The 17,630-nt window shown below is 34.9% G+C and overlaps 1 protein-coding gene across 6 annotated transcripts in view; it reads right to left on the reverse strand.

The window, feature by feature from the left end:
• The window catches only part of SGO2 (shugoshin 2), a 30,764-nt gene that overhangs the window by 531 nt on the left and 12,603 nt on the right, over window positions 1-17,630 (reverse strand). The window contains exons 3-12 of one of the 6 annotated variants that reach the window (XR_013953570.1): window positions 17,517-17,624; window positions 15,793-15,897; window positions 13,469-13,644; window positions 13,015-13,092; window positions 12,069-12,142; window positions 11,434-11,669; window positions 8,871-10,886; window positions 4,547-4,694; window positions 1,045-3,663; window positions 376-892 (exon numbers count right to left, since the gene is read on the reverse strand). Coding sequence is in view for 2 of the 6 variants with exons in the window: in XM_080599623.1 (XP_080455749.1) it covers window positions 3,558-3,663; window positions 4,547-4,694; window positions 8,871-10,886; window positions 11,434-11,669; window positions 12,069-12,142; window positions 13,015-13,092; window positions 13,469-13,644; window positions 14,806-14,951; window positions 15,409-15,698 (3,270 nt within the window). In the remaining 4 variants the exon portion in view is untranslated. The other 5 variants (XR_013953571.1, XR_013953573.1, XR_013953572.1 and 2 more) reach the window with 5 other exon arrangements.

Here is a 17,630-nt window from a genome sequence, read left to right on the forward strand (position 1 = left end):
TAATGCATCACCTAGTTTCAGTCCCTAGTAAGTGATGCTTTACAATATTTACTGCCCTACTTCACAGTTAGCACAATGAAATATTACCTACTTCATGGGATAATCATTCCTTTTCAGTATATTACAGTTTGCCAGGTCTCTGTCTTACAATGACATGTTTCTTGCTAACTTTCATTGAAATTATTATATACTGTTAAATGTAGGATGCTGGGACCAGAACACATGAGATAAGACAAACTTATTCCTTTGAAGATACTGAGTTATTTTATACGATATATGTAAATAATACACATTTTTAACTGCAGCATAATATTAAAAGTGTACTATTTCTCTTACAGAATGTTTTGAATTTAAGTCCACTTGCTGATTACATACCTAGTATTTTTTCAGTTATGAAATGTTCATATTGTCTTCCTCTTGCACTGTACTTTCCTCAGAAAAAGAAAACACATGAAGTATATTACATACATATTTTCAGTTACATTGTATGTATGAGGGGAATTCTATGTAAATTCATTTAATTAGTACTGCGTATATCCCCTCCCAAAGTTACTAGTTGCTTTTTCTTGATGGTTAGAGCTAATCACACAATTTAGTTACTTGATTTTGTTAAGGTACATTCAAACAGTAAGACATATCTCCTACTTTTTTAAAGGACACGCGTTCCTGCAGAACAAAATGAGCTATGCGAACTGCTATTGCTTTCTAACAATTAAGTCTCCAAAGGTAATTTTAAATTGTGATAAATTCCAACAGTATAGGAATCATAACTCCAATGGAAGTTTTGCATAAGCTTGCACTCACAAAATACTCTTCAGTAACTTCAAGACGTTGTAGGCATTTGTAAGGGATACTTGTATCAATAAGGGTTTATAGAATCAGTTTCCTTTTCCTGTTTAATTTAAATATATTGAAGTGATTAAATAAATTTTAAAACAACCAAAATATTTCAGTGGTAAACTATTAAATCTAAAATAAATAAATAATTAAAATAAACATGAGAAAAAAAATTACTTTGAAGCTATAGAAAGAAGTCTAAAGTACCCTATTCTCTTAATTCCTGCGACAGGTACAGAGGTGTTTTAATCTGGAATATTATGAGCTGTTTTAACATCAATTTTTCCCAGCAAGAGCTTCTAATGTATCAATTTACCTAGAAGAAGCACATTCAGTGAAGACTCAACAGACAATGTAACAATTTATCTAGTGCCTAAAATGAGTGACCATTTTGTAAAACAAATAAAAGAACCAGATCTTAGATGATAGCAGAGTAAATGATATCCCTGTATGTAACATCAACTTGAGCAACAAAAGCTGTTGGGATGGAGAAAACAATGAAACAAGGACAGAAGCAACAGTGATATGATTTCAGAATTACTTCAAGTAATTTCTGCTCATCTTCAGGCCACTTTCTTTATCTTTTGTTATTCTGAAAGTTATCTGTACTAAACGGAATTGAAGAAACTAAGGCATAAAGTCTAGGCCTTACAGTTTTATTGAAAATTACGTGAAATACTATAGCAGTCTAGCTGGTAGTATCTGAGACTATGTAGAACAGCAGGACCTTCACTGAAAAAAAGAATTGAGACAATCTCCAAGAAGATTTTTTTTTTCCAGAGAAAAAAAGCATGTGTTTCTTTTTCTAGCTCTCAAACCACAGACAATAAAGACAAAACCATAAAAAAATAAGAAAAAAAAAAAACTGCATTTTGCTGCTGCATTGCCAGCAAAGTACACAAGTTGTAACAGATACTTCTTTGGATTTCTAAAAAAAAAACATGACATACCTAATGATGTTGATACACGGAGAGAAGGCTAGCAAAAGTATTTCAATTAAAAAGGAAAAAATTATAAACTGTGAAGAAAAAAATAATAGTTAAAAAAAAGGAAAGAATGTATAATATTGTAATTCTTTCTTTAATAATATTGAATTAGGACAGAATCTATCATTCCATCCATTTCTGCACCTCTTCAAAATGATTTTGCTAATGTAGTGACATACACGGTACATTTCAGAATGAAAAAGACTGTTTTCTGAGAATTCTGAAAAAAAATTGCTGTCAAAAGCCCTAAAAAATTGAGGTAAAAATCGTTTACTGTTGTCCTCACACACACCAAGCTAATCACCTCATTATAGAAGGTTATCAGCTCAATTCAGCAAGATCCCCCCTACATAAATCCATGCTGAATACTCTCAACATCTTGAGTCTTTAACATGTATGGAAATGGTTTCCATGAGGATTTTCTCCATCACCTACCTAGGTTCCAACGGAAGCTACAATGAAATAGTACTGCTTGTTTTTTTTGTTGTTGTTGTTGTTTTGTTTTTTTAAGTAAGCAATGTATGCATTATAAATTTAAGAGTACTAGTTACTTAGAGGTATACCAAATCAGATCAAAGGTCAAACTTTTCAAAGAAATGGCCAGTCTCTTAAGGTTTCAATAATGAATACCCTTAGAAAAGGTATAAAATGGCATTTCTGGTAATTCCTCATGTATTTTTCTTCCGTTAATTAGAGTGATCAATATTTAAACCCATGTAAACTAACAACATCTACTCCTGTTGTAAGGAATTCCTCAGTTTAACTGCATATTGTGTGAAGGACCACTTTCTGTAATCAAAGAAGATAATTTATTTGCATCTCATTAAAAATGAGCTTTGGAACCACTTTGGTTCGGAAGTGAACCTAAACCTTTATCCAATGTAATCCATAAAAGTTGTGTAAACTGTGAGCTACAACCTGTGGCTGACTGCATCTACAACTCAGATAATCCCATAAAATTGTTTGTCTGATGACAATATGTTACCAAATGCAGAAGTGATTGATGAGGAAACAGAAGGGAAATAATATAGAAACCTGATAGCTGAATGATATGATGTGGTTGTAGTATTTGTCACATTATCACACTCTCAACTGGAAACTCAGCACTGCTTTGTCTGAATGCTATTTACTACTGAATTTCTACTGCAATTCTATATTCTTTCTAGTTGCCTCTGACACATATGCAGGACACTGGGTTTCTGTCTAATGTTCCTAAAAATAAGAACTCATTCAAATTTTAATGATTCTGCCAAAAAGCAAAACAAAACAAAACAATTATCACAAAAGAACTTTTTCCATCAGTTTCATTAGATTTACCAAAGCTTGGGATGCTTGGTCTGATCCAACTAGCATTGAGAAATGATTCTGCTCATGGTAAATATGAAGAAATCACAGTAAAATTTCCAAATGTGATTTATTTTTATTGTCATAGAAACTTACACTTTTCTTACAAATTAGTAAGTGCTGCAAACCCTTTGAACCGTTTATAAATTACAGACCAAAAAAGTAAAACACAAGAATGGAGTCTAACCTGCATTTGCTTTCCTTAGTGAAGAATTCTGTGTCCTTTATACAGGGAATCCTTTCCAAGAAATTTCACTTTGGAAGGCTTTGTTTTACCTCTATCAATCAAAACCAAATAAGCATTCTATACTACTAAACTACTTTTTTTTTTTTGAAAAAAAAGTACCCATTTTAGAAGTACTGTTCATAAAGGCAATTCTCCCGTCTTCTTCAAATAATTTTTGATTTACTTTTAAAACTTCTTCTATTTTTTACTTTATAAGCTGGGGAATGCAGAAGTTGTGTATCTGTAAACTGATCCCCATGCCTTAATTTGCTGTAAACAAAAGAAATAGAAAACACCATATAAAAATCACCAAAAAATCTATGCAATTATAATAACAATTCCAAATGGTAAATACTCTCACTGAAAATTTAATACACTAAAGAAATTAAATATCTGGAAAACAAATACTATTTTTCAAAATAATGCTAAAAGTCTTGGTCTTGTGTGTCGTGTGTATCATATAAACATGCATACTCATAACTCCTAGAAGACAAACATAAAAAAGGACAAACCAAATATGTAGTAGTATCTACATGGGAGAGAACGCTTGAAAATAAAACATAAATAGAAGACAAATCTAAAATCCCAACTGAAGATATGGGATATCTTTTCAAAATCTTGGAAATATTGTGCCACTAAATTCAGTAAGAACACTGACATAGGTATCTAACTATCAAATTATAAAATGTTAAACTCAAATGATTTCTTACATTAGATATAACAATATATGTATCATCAGACATAGCTATATTCTTACTTAGTTATAGCAAAATCAATGAATACCATAATGTTAGTACATACATTATCTTCCACTTGACAATGCTACAAGGACTTTATTATGGCAAAAGTTTATATTTAAGATTTACAATTATACACCTCTAAATGGGTTTATGTCATTATAAACATTAAGAATTCATCATTATTCGCTACTAGAATAAAACGTTAAATAATAAACTGGATATATTGTTGCCTCTAGCACCTGAAAACCCTGACACACTAACAGGAAACGTTTTACATCAACACTGTAGTATTCTTTCACTCCAGTTTGCAAACAATTTTTTTTAAAAAGATTTTGGGGGTTTTAATAGCAAATCTTTATTAAGTTACGTTCTAGAAGTAAATACAACCCCTGCTCTAATTTACAGATACTTACCATCTTAGACCAGGTTCTTTGTAGCAAATAGTGGGTCCTCCTCGTCTAACTGGTGCTGCTGAATTTTCTTGTAAAACTTTAGGGCATGTAGGTAAAGAAGTATGAGAACATACACTAGTATTTGTCAGATCTTGAAAAGCTGTTCTCCCTGTGAATATAGCAGTTTAGATGTTTCATTTCAAATATTTTTTGAATCATTAAGTACATTTTCAATTCATCATTATTTTTTGTTTTTATTTCTTAATTCAGGTATTTTGGTCACTGTTCTTCCTCTGAAAATGTTCTGCGAGGAATGGTACATGATCAAAGGAAAGGGAACTACAACAGCTTTCAACCTATCCTACTTTGGAGCTGTTTGAGGTCTACCATGGCTCTTGGGACAGAATCAAGGGACAGACTCAAATACCAGAAACACTGTAATATGCAGCTGGCTGCTTAAGACTCCACAAAATTGTTAAAGTAAAATTGCACACATCTCATTGCCTTTAATGCAGGGGGAGGGAATACATGTATAACCTGAAGATCAACCTGAACAAGGGTAATCTATGGGTGACTACATTTTTCAACTTTGTTCCTGCTCTATGAACATGTGTGCAAAATGAGCACAGCAAGGTGATTAAGTGAGGATCCTTGTTGTCAAAACTATGTACTACAGAATTATTTACAATGCCTTGTATTTTGAATCACTGCACATGTCAAAGAGGAATACTCTATTAAGAAGTAACCAACCTTGGTGGAAGAAGCCCTGTGTGTCAATTTCGTGTAATATTTTAAGATCAGCTCAGAATGCCAGACTAAACATCAATACTTAATTTGGAGACAAATATTTAGATAACTTGGGAGAAATATTGAAGTTATTACATCAGTCCATGTATGGAAAAATTCTAAACTATTCATAGTTCACAGCCTGAGAAGCAATAAGATTTAATGCAGACATCAATCCAAGATAAAATCAATACAGCCTTAATCTGTATGCCTTAAAAGTTCTTCCAAGAGCACGCATTCTCCACTAATACAGATCAAATCTTAAATTTACTGCATCCAGATGAGAACATATTGGATGCAGTTTTTCAATGGGACTGAAATGAAAACTCTCTTATTTTTACTTCTTGAGCTTGAAGTTTTTACTCACCTTAAATTCTGATGCAGAAAATGCATGCTAGTGATCACACAGAGGAAATTCAAAACACACACCAGATAATGATGACTTTTCTGTTGTACTTATCTTAAGACTAGTAAATTATACCACTGAATATATATATACCTGCTAAAAAATGAAGATTTTATTTTGTATAATAGCAACTGAATATCTTGTACATTGTAGCACACACAAAAACTCTGAACTGATGGCCATGCTGGTACCACTGAATTACCATTGTCCTGTAGAAGAATTCTTTGCTGAGATCAAATGAAATATATCAGTGGAGAAGACCAACCATTTTATAAATATTTTTTTTGAAATATATTAAGTAGAGACACAAAAATCAAAGGTTCTTTATTGGATTTCTGCTAATTTTTCTCCTAAGTATATGAGACATATTAAAGTGACTTGGGCTGCTTGCAGGAAGTTCCTCCTGATTTATGTAAGCAAAAAGAAAACCATTGTCTTTTGAAGGAATTAAGTTGATTAAGGAAGTTCATCTAGTTTAAAGGAGAGGGATCTCCAGCCATTAAAAACATCTCAAGTTTAGCTGCCTCAAATCAATCTTGATGTGGACTAGTTTTAAAGTGGAAGTAAAATGTTATTCCAAGCTTTTCCTAAAACTTAAGGTTAGAGATCATTTCAGTTTCTTTATGACCAGAAGAATTTTGAGACATCTATGAGTATAAATTATTTAGGCAAGCTGGATGCCTTTGAGGTTAAAAACTGGCTTGATAGCCGGGCCCAAAAGAGTTGTGGTGAATGGAGTCAAATCCAGTTGGAGGCCGGTCACTAGTGGAGTCCCCCAGGGCTCAGTACTAGGGCCAGTCCTCTTTAATATCTTTATTGATGATCTGGATGGGGGAATCGAGTGCACCCTCAGTAAGTTTGCAGACAACACCAAGTTAGGTGCGTGTGTCGATCTGCTCGAGGGTAGGAAGGCTCTGCAGGAGGATCTGGATAGGCTGGACCAGTGGGCTGAGGTCAACTGTATGAGGTTCAACAAGGCCAAGTGCCGGGTCCTGCACCTGGGGCGTAACAACCCCAAGCAGCGCTTCAAGCTGGGATATGAGCGGTTGGAAGGCTGCCTGGCGGAGAAGGACCTGGGAGTATTGGTTGATAGTCGGCTGAATATGAGCCAGCAGTGTGCTCAGGTGGCCAAGAAGGCCAACAGCATCCTGGCTTGTATAAGAAGCAGCGTGGCCAGTAGGTCTAGGGAAGTGATTGTCCCCCTGTACTCGGCTCTGGTGAGGCTGCACCTCGAGTACTGTGTTCAGTTGTGGGCCCCTCACTACAAGAAGGACATCGAGGTGCTCGAGAGAGTCCACAGAAGGGCAACGAGGCTGGTGAGGGGTCTGGAGAACAAGTCTTACGAGGAGCGGCTGAGGGAGCTGGGATTGTTCAGCCTGAAGAAGAGGAGGCTCAGGGGCGACCTTATCACACTCTACAGGTACCTGAAAGGAGGCTGTAGCGAGGTGGGGTTTGGTCTATTCTCCCACGTGCCTGGTGACAGGACGAGGGGGAATGGGCTAAAGTTGCACCAGGGGAGGTTTACGTTGGATGTTAGGAAGAACTTCTTTACTGAAAGGGTTGTTAGGCATTGGAATAGGCTGCCCAGGGAAGTGGTTGAGTCACCATCCCTGGAGGTCTTTAAGAGACGTTTAGATGTAGCCCTTAGTGATATGGTTTAGTGGAGGACTTGTTAGTGTTAGGTCAGAGGTTGGACTGGGTGATCTTGGAGGTCTCTTCCAACCTAGACGATTCTGTGATTCTGAGTGTGAATATTCATGTTCACATATACATAACTGTACAAAGACTTTCGTTACAGGAGACTTTTAAGGTATATTTAAGTACAGCACAAAGTAGTGATGCAGAAGAGCTGGCATCAGAATTGATGACATTTCCTGGCTTTCTTTTAATTCAAGACATGGTCTTGTATGTAGGATGAAGAATGAATTGGTTTTTCAGCTCTGCTTAAATGGACAAAGATCAAACGATTAGTTTGCTTCTTTTTATGACAGTAGTCTTTGATACTACTGATCACAAGGGTTTACTAATCTAATATTAAAGCTAATAAAAATACAGGATCCTTTTTCTACCTTCCAAAGAAATTTAATATGAGAAGCTATAACTGCAGAATAGCAGGAGTAATACCTTGCACAGTGTTCTAATTCTGCCAGTACTCCTGTTCTAGGGTCATGTAAAATAAGAGATTTTTTTTCAGCCAGTATCCTAGGGTTTAAATGAAGCAAAAGCAGGACTTGCTTAATGGCTTGGGATTCCATTTATTTATTTGAGCCAGGAAACTGGCTATGTGTTTGGACATCCTTAGGGACAGTGAAGTAAACAGGAATTTGTTGAAGAGGAAAAAAAAGTTTATAAAATAGACCCTTCATACTAGGAAACTTCCAAGCTATATTTTAAAGCATATTTAAACTCCAAATAGTCATACATTCCTTTAGCTCCTTTACAGTACTTTCACGTATGACAAGAGAATCTAACTTATCTTCCAGACCACACTGAAGTGGTTTTTTTTGTTGTTGTTGTAGTTGTTGTTTTTCCTCAACTAAATGCATCTTATTCAAAATAAATAAATAGGCTGTCAGATGAAAGTTTGCTCATAGGTAGATTCTAGAGAACACCTGATCCAAGCTTTTTTTTTTTTTTTTTTTAAGATCTCAAAATTCGTGTAGATTTGCAATATTTTTAAAGAAACAAAAATGAAACCTGTAAGTCCAGTTAATGAAAACAGCTCTTGCATCTGTTCTCCATTTCTGACGGCAACAATGTACTTCACTCTTACTTCCCCTTGTATGAAACTACCAAGTTATTTTATCTTTTTATCCCTACCTTTCTGAATCCTACCACATTCTCTTGCAAAATGAATACAGGCTCCAAATATAACTGCTCCTCAAGAATGCAGACTAACTTATCTGTATGACAAAATGCTATCTTGGAATATATTACAGTATATCATAGGAATATTAGTTACCACAATTTTAAAACCTATTTTGATTGATAAATGAATCATTTTAGTGATTTTCAGCCTTCCCTTTTTCACTCCTGTTTTATCCACTGTAATCGAGAAATAAGAATAGGATAGTATTGAGAGAGCATCTTACCCCAATTCCAGACAGAAACTAACTCAAAATGCTATTTTTTTTCCCTTGTTCATGTACTTACCATGACCAGGTGTCAGAGTCTTTTCAAAAGTCTCTTTAGAAATATGATCCAACTTTTGCTCTGCTTTCCCAATATCCAGTGCTTTATCTTGATTATTCTTCCCCAAAATTTCAGAGTTTCTCTGCATAGAGAAGTTGATGGAAGAATGGAATTTAGGGTTATCAAGAGCTTGGAGCTCCAAATTGGAAAGATCTTCCTGGAATAGGCTTCCTGTATTTAATGACATATCCTTAGAAAAATCTACAGGTATGAAATTTAAATATTCTGATTTTTCAACTGTAGGCTTTAATTTGCTCATTAAGGAATCTATTTTATGAGGGACTTCGTGGTCATCCAAAATGTTCAGCTGTCCCTGATCAATACGCCTGAAATAATTTTTTTCTGGTCTGGTCTCCATAATACCAGAAGTAAAGCTCCCTTTGTTCTTTACATGATTATCAGGAGAATTACTAGTGTTAGGGGTTTTGCATGTCACTGATGAGGAATCTACCCCCTTTAATGCATTAACATTGTCATCAACTTGTTGTGTAGAGGCTTTAGCCTGTGGTATATTCATAGCTACACCATTCTGAGTAATTAAAGCTACCTGAGATTGCTGAGTTTCAGTTATTTTATTTCCATGAGCAGCCTGGGTGCACAATGCATCCTTATTTTTTAATTCTTCACTTTTGCAAAGCGGGAACTGTGTAAGATCTTTTGTTGGCATTATATATGCTTTACGGCTAGCCTTTGCCAATGTACGTTTTAATCTGCCTGGTGAAAAATTACTACTGTTTCGGTGTGCTTTCTCAGTAATTTTATGAACACTATTATTTTCTCTTTGTCTGTTACTACCCTTTTTGTTGCATTTACTCTTTATAATATTCTTCTGGTCTTGTTTTTTCTTGCTGTCATCTTGGCACCTCTCTGTTTGAGACTTTTTTGAACCATTTTGTCCATACTGCCCATTTTCCACTCCACAGCATTTTGCTGTGATTATTTTAGAAGGGTTTTGAAGGGGTTTCCTGTTTATTTGTGGTCTGATATGCTTCTCATTTTCACTTAGAAATTCCTGCTGCAAAGGTAATACATTAGAGGTGTTATCCTGAAACAGTAAACTTTCAGCACAATAAACTTGAGGTGGGATCTTGCTATTAGATGAACCTGAGTCTGCTTTTATTTTGCTTTCCAATTCTTCAGATGTTTCTGAGAAAGTTTCTTTATTTTTCTCTTCTTGTTTTCTTGGATGCGCTAGTTTAACTAGGCATGTCCTTCTAGTATCTCTAGTTTTACTTGGACAATTTTGTGCTTCATAATAGTCATTAGTATTTGGCAAACTCTGCTTCTGTAAAGATTTCTTCGTAGGTTGCTGTTCTGTCTGACTTTGGAATAGCTGAGTTTGTGACTCAGTAGTTTTTGAAACTTTTCTCTTGTCAGCCCTGGCGTGCCTTTCTTCTGCATACAAATCTGAACTGACTTCAGTCTTGCTTTTAATTTTCTCTTTATCACTTTTAAAATATTTTACTCTTCTGAAATTTCCCAATATTTTATCAGAATTGGCATTATTGTTTTTATTTTGATGTAGTTTGTCTTTTGATGTAACTGTGAGCAGCTCACCTGCATCACTGGCAGTCAACTCCATATCAGCATCATATACAGTTTCTTCAGGTTTAGCCTTGTCAAAAAGCAGCATTGACTTAAACTCTATCTTACCTTCACTGTTAAATTCAAGAGGTGAAGGAATAATGTGAGACAATCCACTTGAGCTTTCCTGCAAATTCATGTAATTGGTTTTGCTGCTGCTACCATGATGATGCATATCTGAGATACATTTTTTATCAAAATCCTTTATATTAGGTTGAGGTTTTGACCTATAAAGTGCTGCACGGTTCCTTCTTTCAGGCACATTTCCACAGAACGGCAATGAAATATCATTATTTTGTTTTATAAGCTCCTCAGACTGTCTTAGAGATTGAGTTTTATTGATATGAGTCATGAATGCACTATTGCAGTTTAGTTCTCCGTGTAAATGATTTTCTGCAAAGAAGAACAGAAATTTCAGCAGCTTGGGGAAAGAAGGAATATATTGGTCAGAATAAGATACATTACAAGTATGGAAAATGACAAACTGCATTTTTCTACTGAATACACACATTCTGTAGTTAGTCCTTAAAAATTCAGTTAATTACAGCTAGGTTCCCATTTTACCAGACTTGGAATTTTGAAGTTAGATATAAATAAAAATGTATTTGTTTTCTATGAGTGCTGCAGTTATTATTTTGTTATCTTATCAAAACTTTATCCTGTTCACATTAATTTTGTTATAGGTTGGACTAGACAATCTTAGAGGTCTATTCCATCCTAAATGATTCTACGATTCTATGAATTTAATCTGTGTTATTCTACAAGAGATTGTCAGGACATCTCTATGGGTGACCATTCTATTTTTGATTAGTTTATTATAGTTCAGGAATCTCACTCTATCTTCTGTATCATACATCAAATTATGAACTATTAAATACTAAATCTCAGTTAGCTCTAAAAAAAAAATGAAAAAATTACCTGTACAGAAAATATATCTTACCTTCTAAAACTATATTTTTGTCATTGTTTGTTTCCACCTTGTCTACTTCATTTATCTTTTGATTATTCTTATCAGAAGGCAATGATAATGCAAACTTGACTTGATCTGAATGCATTTCCTTTGACAAAGTAGTGGTACTTTTAGAAGAATTTGTTATTTCATACACAGAAGGGCTACCCTGCTGTTTTCCAGTAGATGCTGTGAGTAAAGGAAGCTTCACTGGCAATTCTACAGATCTGAAAAGAGGGAATTTTACTGTGAAGATTTCATTATGTTGTATGCTATAACATTCAATTGTTTAAAACAGTCCTTTAGTTATGTATAGAAGCAGAAAACAAGAACTCAAGCATGAAATGCACTTTACTTCTGGTACTATCCAAGGGGAAAATGTATTTTTTATGATACAGAATCCATTTTGTGCTGGTGAGATCCCATGAAGAAGCAAATTATTCAAACACAGGTTTGCATACCACTATCTTCCCTAATCATTCCATGTTGCAAATAGTAATTTCTGAATGAGACAAAATTATTTCTCACTACCTCAAAAATATCTAGAACATACAAAGATTAATTGTAAAAACATAAAAATAAAAACCTACAGACACTTCACAGCTGCCATATTGAATACAACTTACCTAGCTGACTGAGACGTACTCTTCAACTGGTCATCAGTACAGTTACTTGGACCATCTGTCAGAGTAAGAAAACTCTGAAGATTCATTCAAAAGAAAAGCAGTGAGGATGTAGAAACCGCTAAATATTCTCTTATGTGTTATTAGAAATATCCACGGGAAACATACAAATTAATAGGCGAAAAATAGAAGTACTGCTGAAAGGTGCATGATATTCACTGCTTCTGCGATTATAACTTTTGCAGATAAGACACTTGTATAAAAATATGCAAAACCTAAAACATATTTCTTCAAGCACACACAACAGCTCTAAAGAAAAAAAAATTTGTAGCAAAACTTATCAAAATCTTCAACCTACTCACACCCCAAAACAATGTATAGATTTTGTTCATACAGATACAATTAATGCAACAAAGTGCATTAGGTATATAGATGCATCCAACAATGCTAATGTTATGCAACTTTTTAGAACAAATCATAAAAAACAGAGTTTGGTAATACCAGACAGCCATAGTAAAACAGAAGATAATCACGTAACTATAATTTTGCCATGACACAAGGACCAACATAGTCTATGTTTTCTGGTAAGGTTTCCACATTCAAGGTTTTTATTAGACTAGCATAGTTCATCCCAGCATTCAGCAACGAAGACAAGTAGTTCCTTGAAGAATGCCACCTACTGAAGTACTATGCAACTTTTTTTTTTTTTTTAAAGTTATGTGACTGCATCAGGTCTGATACACAGCTTTTAGATTCTTTGTAAACAAGATTAACTCCTAAATTCTTAATGCCTGCACCAGTAAAACACCATTGATTTAACTGGACCATTGCTGCACCCCAAAGCAAACAACAGGGGTAAATGTTTTAAAATGAATCTGATTCCAACATGGCAGTCATTTAGACGCTTTGAAAATATTATCCTGGAAAAATTGTTCAAAAAATTCCTTACCTCAGGAAGACTGCTTATTTCTATTGCAGCTAAAAGGTTATCATTCAAAAATGCTTCTATTTCTACAAGAGTTTTATTCTGCATACAAAAAGAAAAAGTAATTCAAAGAAAGCATTTTAAATGTCTTCCTTTCGTAAAGAAAAGATATAAGGGTAAATATATTTGCTGTAATTTTCAAGCTCATTTAAGGGCTAAAACCAATTTTCAATAGCTTTAAATACAAAAGTGAAGCTGACAGTATAATAGCTAAGGACAAAGATATATTGACTGACAAAATAGTACAAAAATTAAAGAAAAATTAAACATGAACAATGAATTGTTATGAGATGACACAACTTCATAAATCTGAGATGTAAATGTTTCAAATCACCATTTTAAGGAGCAATATTATGTTTCCAAAAAGGATGAAAGCTCGGTTTAGCTGATGTAGCTTTAAATATTATTTGTAGCATACCAAACAGCTTAGTTTCCGATGAAGCAAGGTATTATGAAGCTGCAGCTTTTCTACTTCTTTCTGAAGAAAAAGCTTCTCCTTCTTCAACTTCCGAGAACTTTCTCTCTCTACACTCAAAGCCAGAGCTAATGCTTTATTATTTTGTTTTAAAGATACTTTAAACATTGATGAGTTATCTATATGAGGAAAAAAAAAAAAGGTAATTTCATTTTCAACAGCTTCATTTCCAGGCCCTCTTTTTACCTACTATCACTATAGAATAATATTTTTATCTATATGTTTTGACACAACAGTAGCAAAGCCTGACACTTTTTAACAAAAACTGTCATTCTGAAGACTACTCTGTGTCAACTTCAAGTTCATTTCACACATGGATTCTGTTCTGGTCTGGATTTATTTATTTATTTATTAAAACAAGGGTATTTTAAGAAAAAAATTTAAAATGGATAGTTTTCCAGGCATGACAACATTTCCAGCTTTCTAAAAAAATATATATATTTATTTATATATTTATATATTTATTTATATATATATTTATTTATATATTTATATATATATATAAAAAGTTCAAACATTTTGAGCAAAAACATGTTTCAGCAAGAAAATAAGCTTTACGTTAGAAATACACTGCCTGCTGTCCTAATGAAAACCTGCCTACTCGTATCTGTTACTGAACCTTTTAAGAACTTTTTTTTCCAGTGATGCAGCATATTATCAAGATGAACATTTTGTCTCATGTTCATAGTATACACAGAGTTAGCTTTAACTCTGAAATAAGACAGAGATAAGCCTGGCCATACTGTTTTACAGTACCAAAAGGAGAAAGGTGAGCTTGAAGTCTGCTACAGCTACTTTTATTCATTGTCTTATGCTATTACTTCTGTGACCTGTAACCCAACAATCAAAATTAGTATTTAGAGTCTTCCTTGATTCTATAAGTGCCTCAATGAAGAATTTTATATAAATCCCATTTTGCAAATGGGAATTTTATGTACTATACTATTTCAACTATGTAAGGTCATTGATCTTACTCTTTTTGGTACCTCAGTTTTTGGATGTCAGAGATAAATAGAACATGGATGTTAGAAATGCACTTGAGTGTGTTCTTTATAAAACGCTAGCATACCAAAGAGCAAACACTGAAAATATTCAGAGAATTAGATAAATAATCAACATACAATCACGTGTTTTAACCTTCAGACTCTCCTAAAATCCTCAACATACATTTTTAACAGCAGCGATTCAGCAAATCACGTTAAATACAATTGCTATTACTTTTGAAGTCATACACTTTAAATATAGTAAAATGGCTTCAGTTTTATTTTAACATGACTTACTTAATAATTTAGTTTTGATTTTAGATGCCAAAGAAGCATTCAGTTTTGCAGTTTGTGATGTTCTATCCCTCTTCATACACCCTTTAACAGCATCTGAAGTGGTAGATAACTTAGCAGTTGCTTGTTTATCCATCATAAAGATCAACCTGCACATTATCAAGAGGAATCCCCAAATGATACGTGATACTATTTAAATAGTAAGTTGCATTATCTCTTATCAGGATTTATTATCTATAAAGTTGAGGAAAAATCACCTCAGACTTCACTTTTGTTCAATGAATTCAAACAAGTTAACGATTCGTTCCACAAGATTTAAGTCACATTATCACAGTGGCAAAAAATCGAACTAACAAATATGACAACTTAAAAGGATGACAGATTTTTGTTTTTGTCCATTCCCTCAAGTTATCTATCCAAATTTACGCTTAAAAGTAGAGGTTAAAAAAAAAAAAAGTTCCACCACTTGACAATCACCTCTGCCAGGACAAATTTTAAGCACAACCTTTTAAACAAACCGCGTCAGAAAAACTACACATTTGAGTACACAGCAAGAGGGACCTATCCGCAAGCTCAGGCGGAAAAGGGCCAGAGGACCCCGCAAACCGCTTGTTGGAGGCAGGTCCCGCTGCCAGCCGCCCCTCGGGGCTCCCTCGTCCTCGGCGCTGAGAGGCTGCGCGCCCGCTCTCGCCTCGCCTCAGGGGTCGCCAATGGCTGCGCGAGCCCCCGTTGGCGGACAGCCGTTGCGCCGAGCCGCTCGCGCCCCCCCAACCGCCACGGAGGTGTGGGTACGGGGGTAGCGCGTGGCGGCGCTGCCGGCTGGAAAACGGCCCCGCCTGGAAGCAGCGTGACGGCAGGCCTGCAGGCTGACCCGTCCTCACAGTTTTACCCCCCATCCACTGAATGATATAAAGAGTTATTTAGAATGGAATCATTGAATGACAGCTGAATAAAACGATACATGGAAGCCAGAGCAGGTGGCAAACTTACCGGCCAAAAAGTTGTCGTATATACATTGTAACATTGAGAATAATTAAGGTTCTGTGATCCAGTAATTATCACGAAAAAGATTATCATGTGCTAACATTCCATGTGCTATGAAGTAAATCAAAGGAATCAAACAATAAGTATCAGTAGCATTATAGAAAAAAACAACCTTATGTAACTTTAAGAACAGAAAGACAATTACATTAATATAATTTACCTCCTTTTGCTTTCCAGAAGGTATTGTTTTCCTGTGGATCCAGTCATGACATTTCATTCAGTTGCACCACAGTCCCAACTCCTAAAGAAGCAATCACTAATTTGATTGCAGTTAATATTTATGTCAGAACTGCTGACAATAAACTTAAAACATCAAAAGTTGTGTTTCCACCTGTGGTCATACTTTCCTTTGAACTTTGCTGAGGAACTCCCACACTGTAACATTTAACATTTAAAAATCTCCAGTTTATTGACAGCTGCTCAAAACAGGGAAGAGCCTGAAACTGCCACGTTTCACAGCCTACATACCCTAAATATATATTAAGTGCAGAAGTCTGATTTTCAGTCATTTGTGATCCTATGACCAGCCTTTAAATTGAGTAGAAATGAGAGGGAGAAAGGAGACAGATGCAGACAAAACTGTTTTAAAAGTACTAACCATGTGGGAAGTGTTGGACTGAATTTGTATCTTAATAGATATCTACACATCCATCTCTGAGAAAGATCTTAGTTGAGGAATTAATCCCCTGGGGTCTAGTAAAGCATGAGCTATGACTAAAGAACTTTTGTGGGGAAGATTATTCAGAACAGCTTGTCCCCATGCAGATTTTCTGATGTCCAAAAAGACTCAAGCTCACACTTACAGCTTTTCCTGAAATTATAGTATTAATATTTTCCTCTAATCACATTCTTTCTTGCAAAAGTTTAATGAAAATTTGTTTCTTAATGCCTCTTCTCTGTCAAATTTGACCGAAATTGATAAACTGAAATGCAAACATATAGAGGATGAATTCGTTAGTCTGGCTTCCTTTGGAAAGTAGTCAAAAAGTCCCCATGTTTGTATACCAAGAACATGCAGCTCAAAATGCAGTTTGCTTGTGCAGCATGCTTCTATACCAAGTACTTGCATTTCTAAGCTTGAACAGTAAAAATATTTCTGACGGTGAAATGTGAGGTCCAAAACTTAACATTCACATGTATATTGCTTTTGTATATTAACTGAAAGCATGTATACTGTTCTGGACTCTCAATTCAGAAACACTGACTGGAAGGAACCTCACTCAGAATTTCTGAGGAAAAAAACAAGCCTGCCTGAAGACATAAACAAGCATGGGAAGCTACATCTTAATAAGGTGAATGTTTTAAAGAGTGTGAAAGACTGGATGCTGTCACTTAAATTACTTTGCAACTTGATAATGATGGATACATTTAAGTTGCAGATGCTATGTATGAACCGTTCCCAGTAAGTATGGGACAACACACATTATGTCCTTTCTAAAGATACAGTTAGAACAGACACCATTATTCCACAGAAATAATCTACTATGTATATTTCCACTTATTTTAGAGGAAGTCTAACATCCAGCAATTATCAGTCTGTATCATAATTCAGTGTCAAGTTGTAACTTGTGTGCTTACTAATTAATTAGGCACCAAACATTAAAGAACATAATTTCCTTCATCTTTCTGGTAAGAACCTACAGGCCAGAAATTCAAGCACCTGTTCTGACCTGGCTTCTGGGTACTTCTGTAGCAAAGTCATGTTCAAAGAGCACATAGGATCCATGGCCCCCACATAGTATTTTCTTCCTTTGCTGCACCTGTTGCATGCTGAGTTGCTAAGA

The sequence above is a fragment of the Anser brachyrhynchus genome (genome assembly GCF_964034855.1).
Source record: "Anser brachyrhynchus genome assembly, chromosome: 7".
Classification (NCBI taxonomy): domain Eukaryota; kingdom Metazoa; phylum Chordata; class Aves; order Anseriformes; family Anatidae; genus Anser; species Anser brachyrhynchus.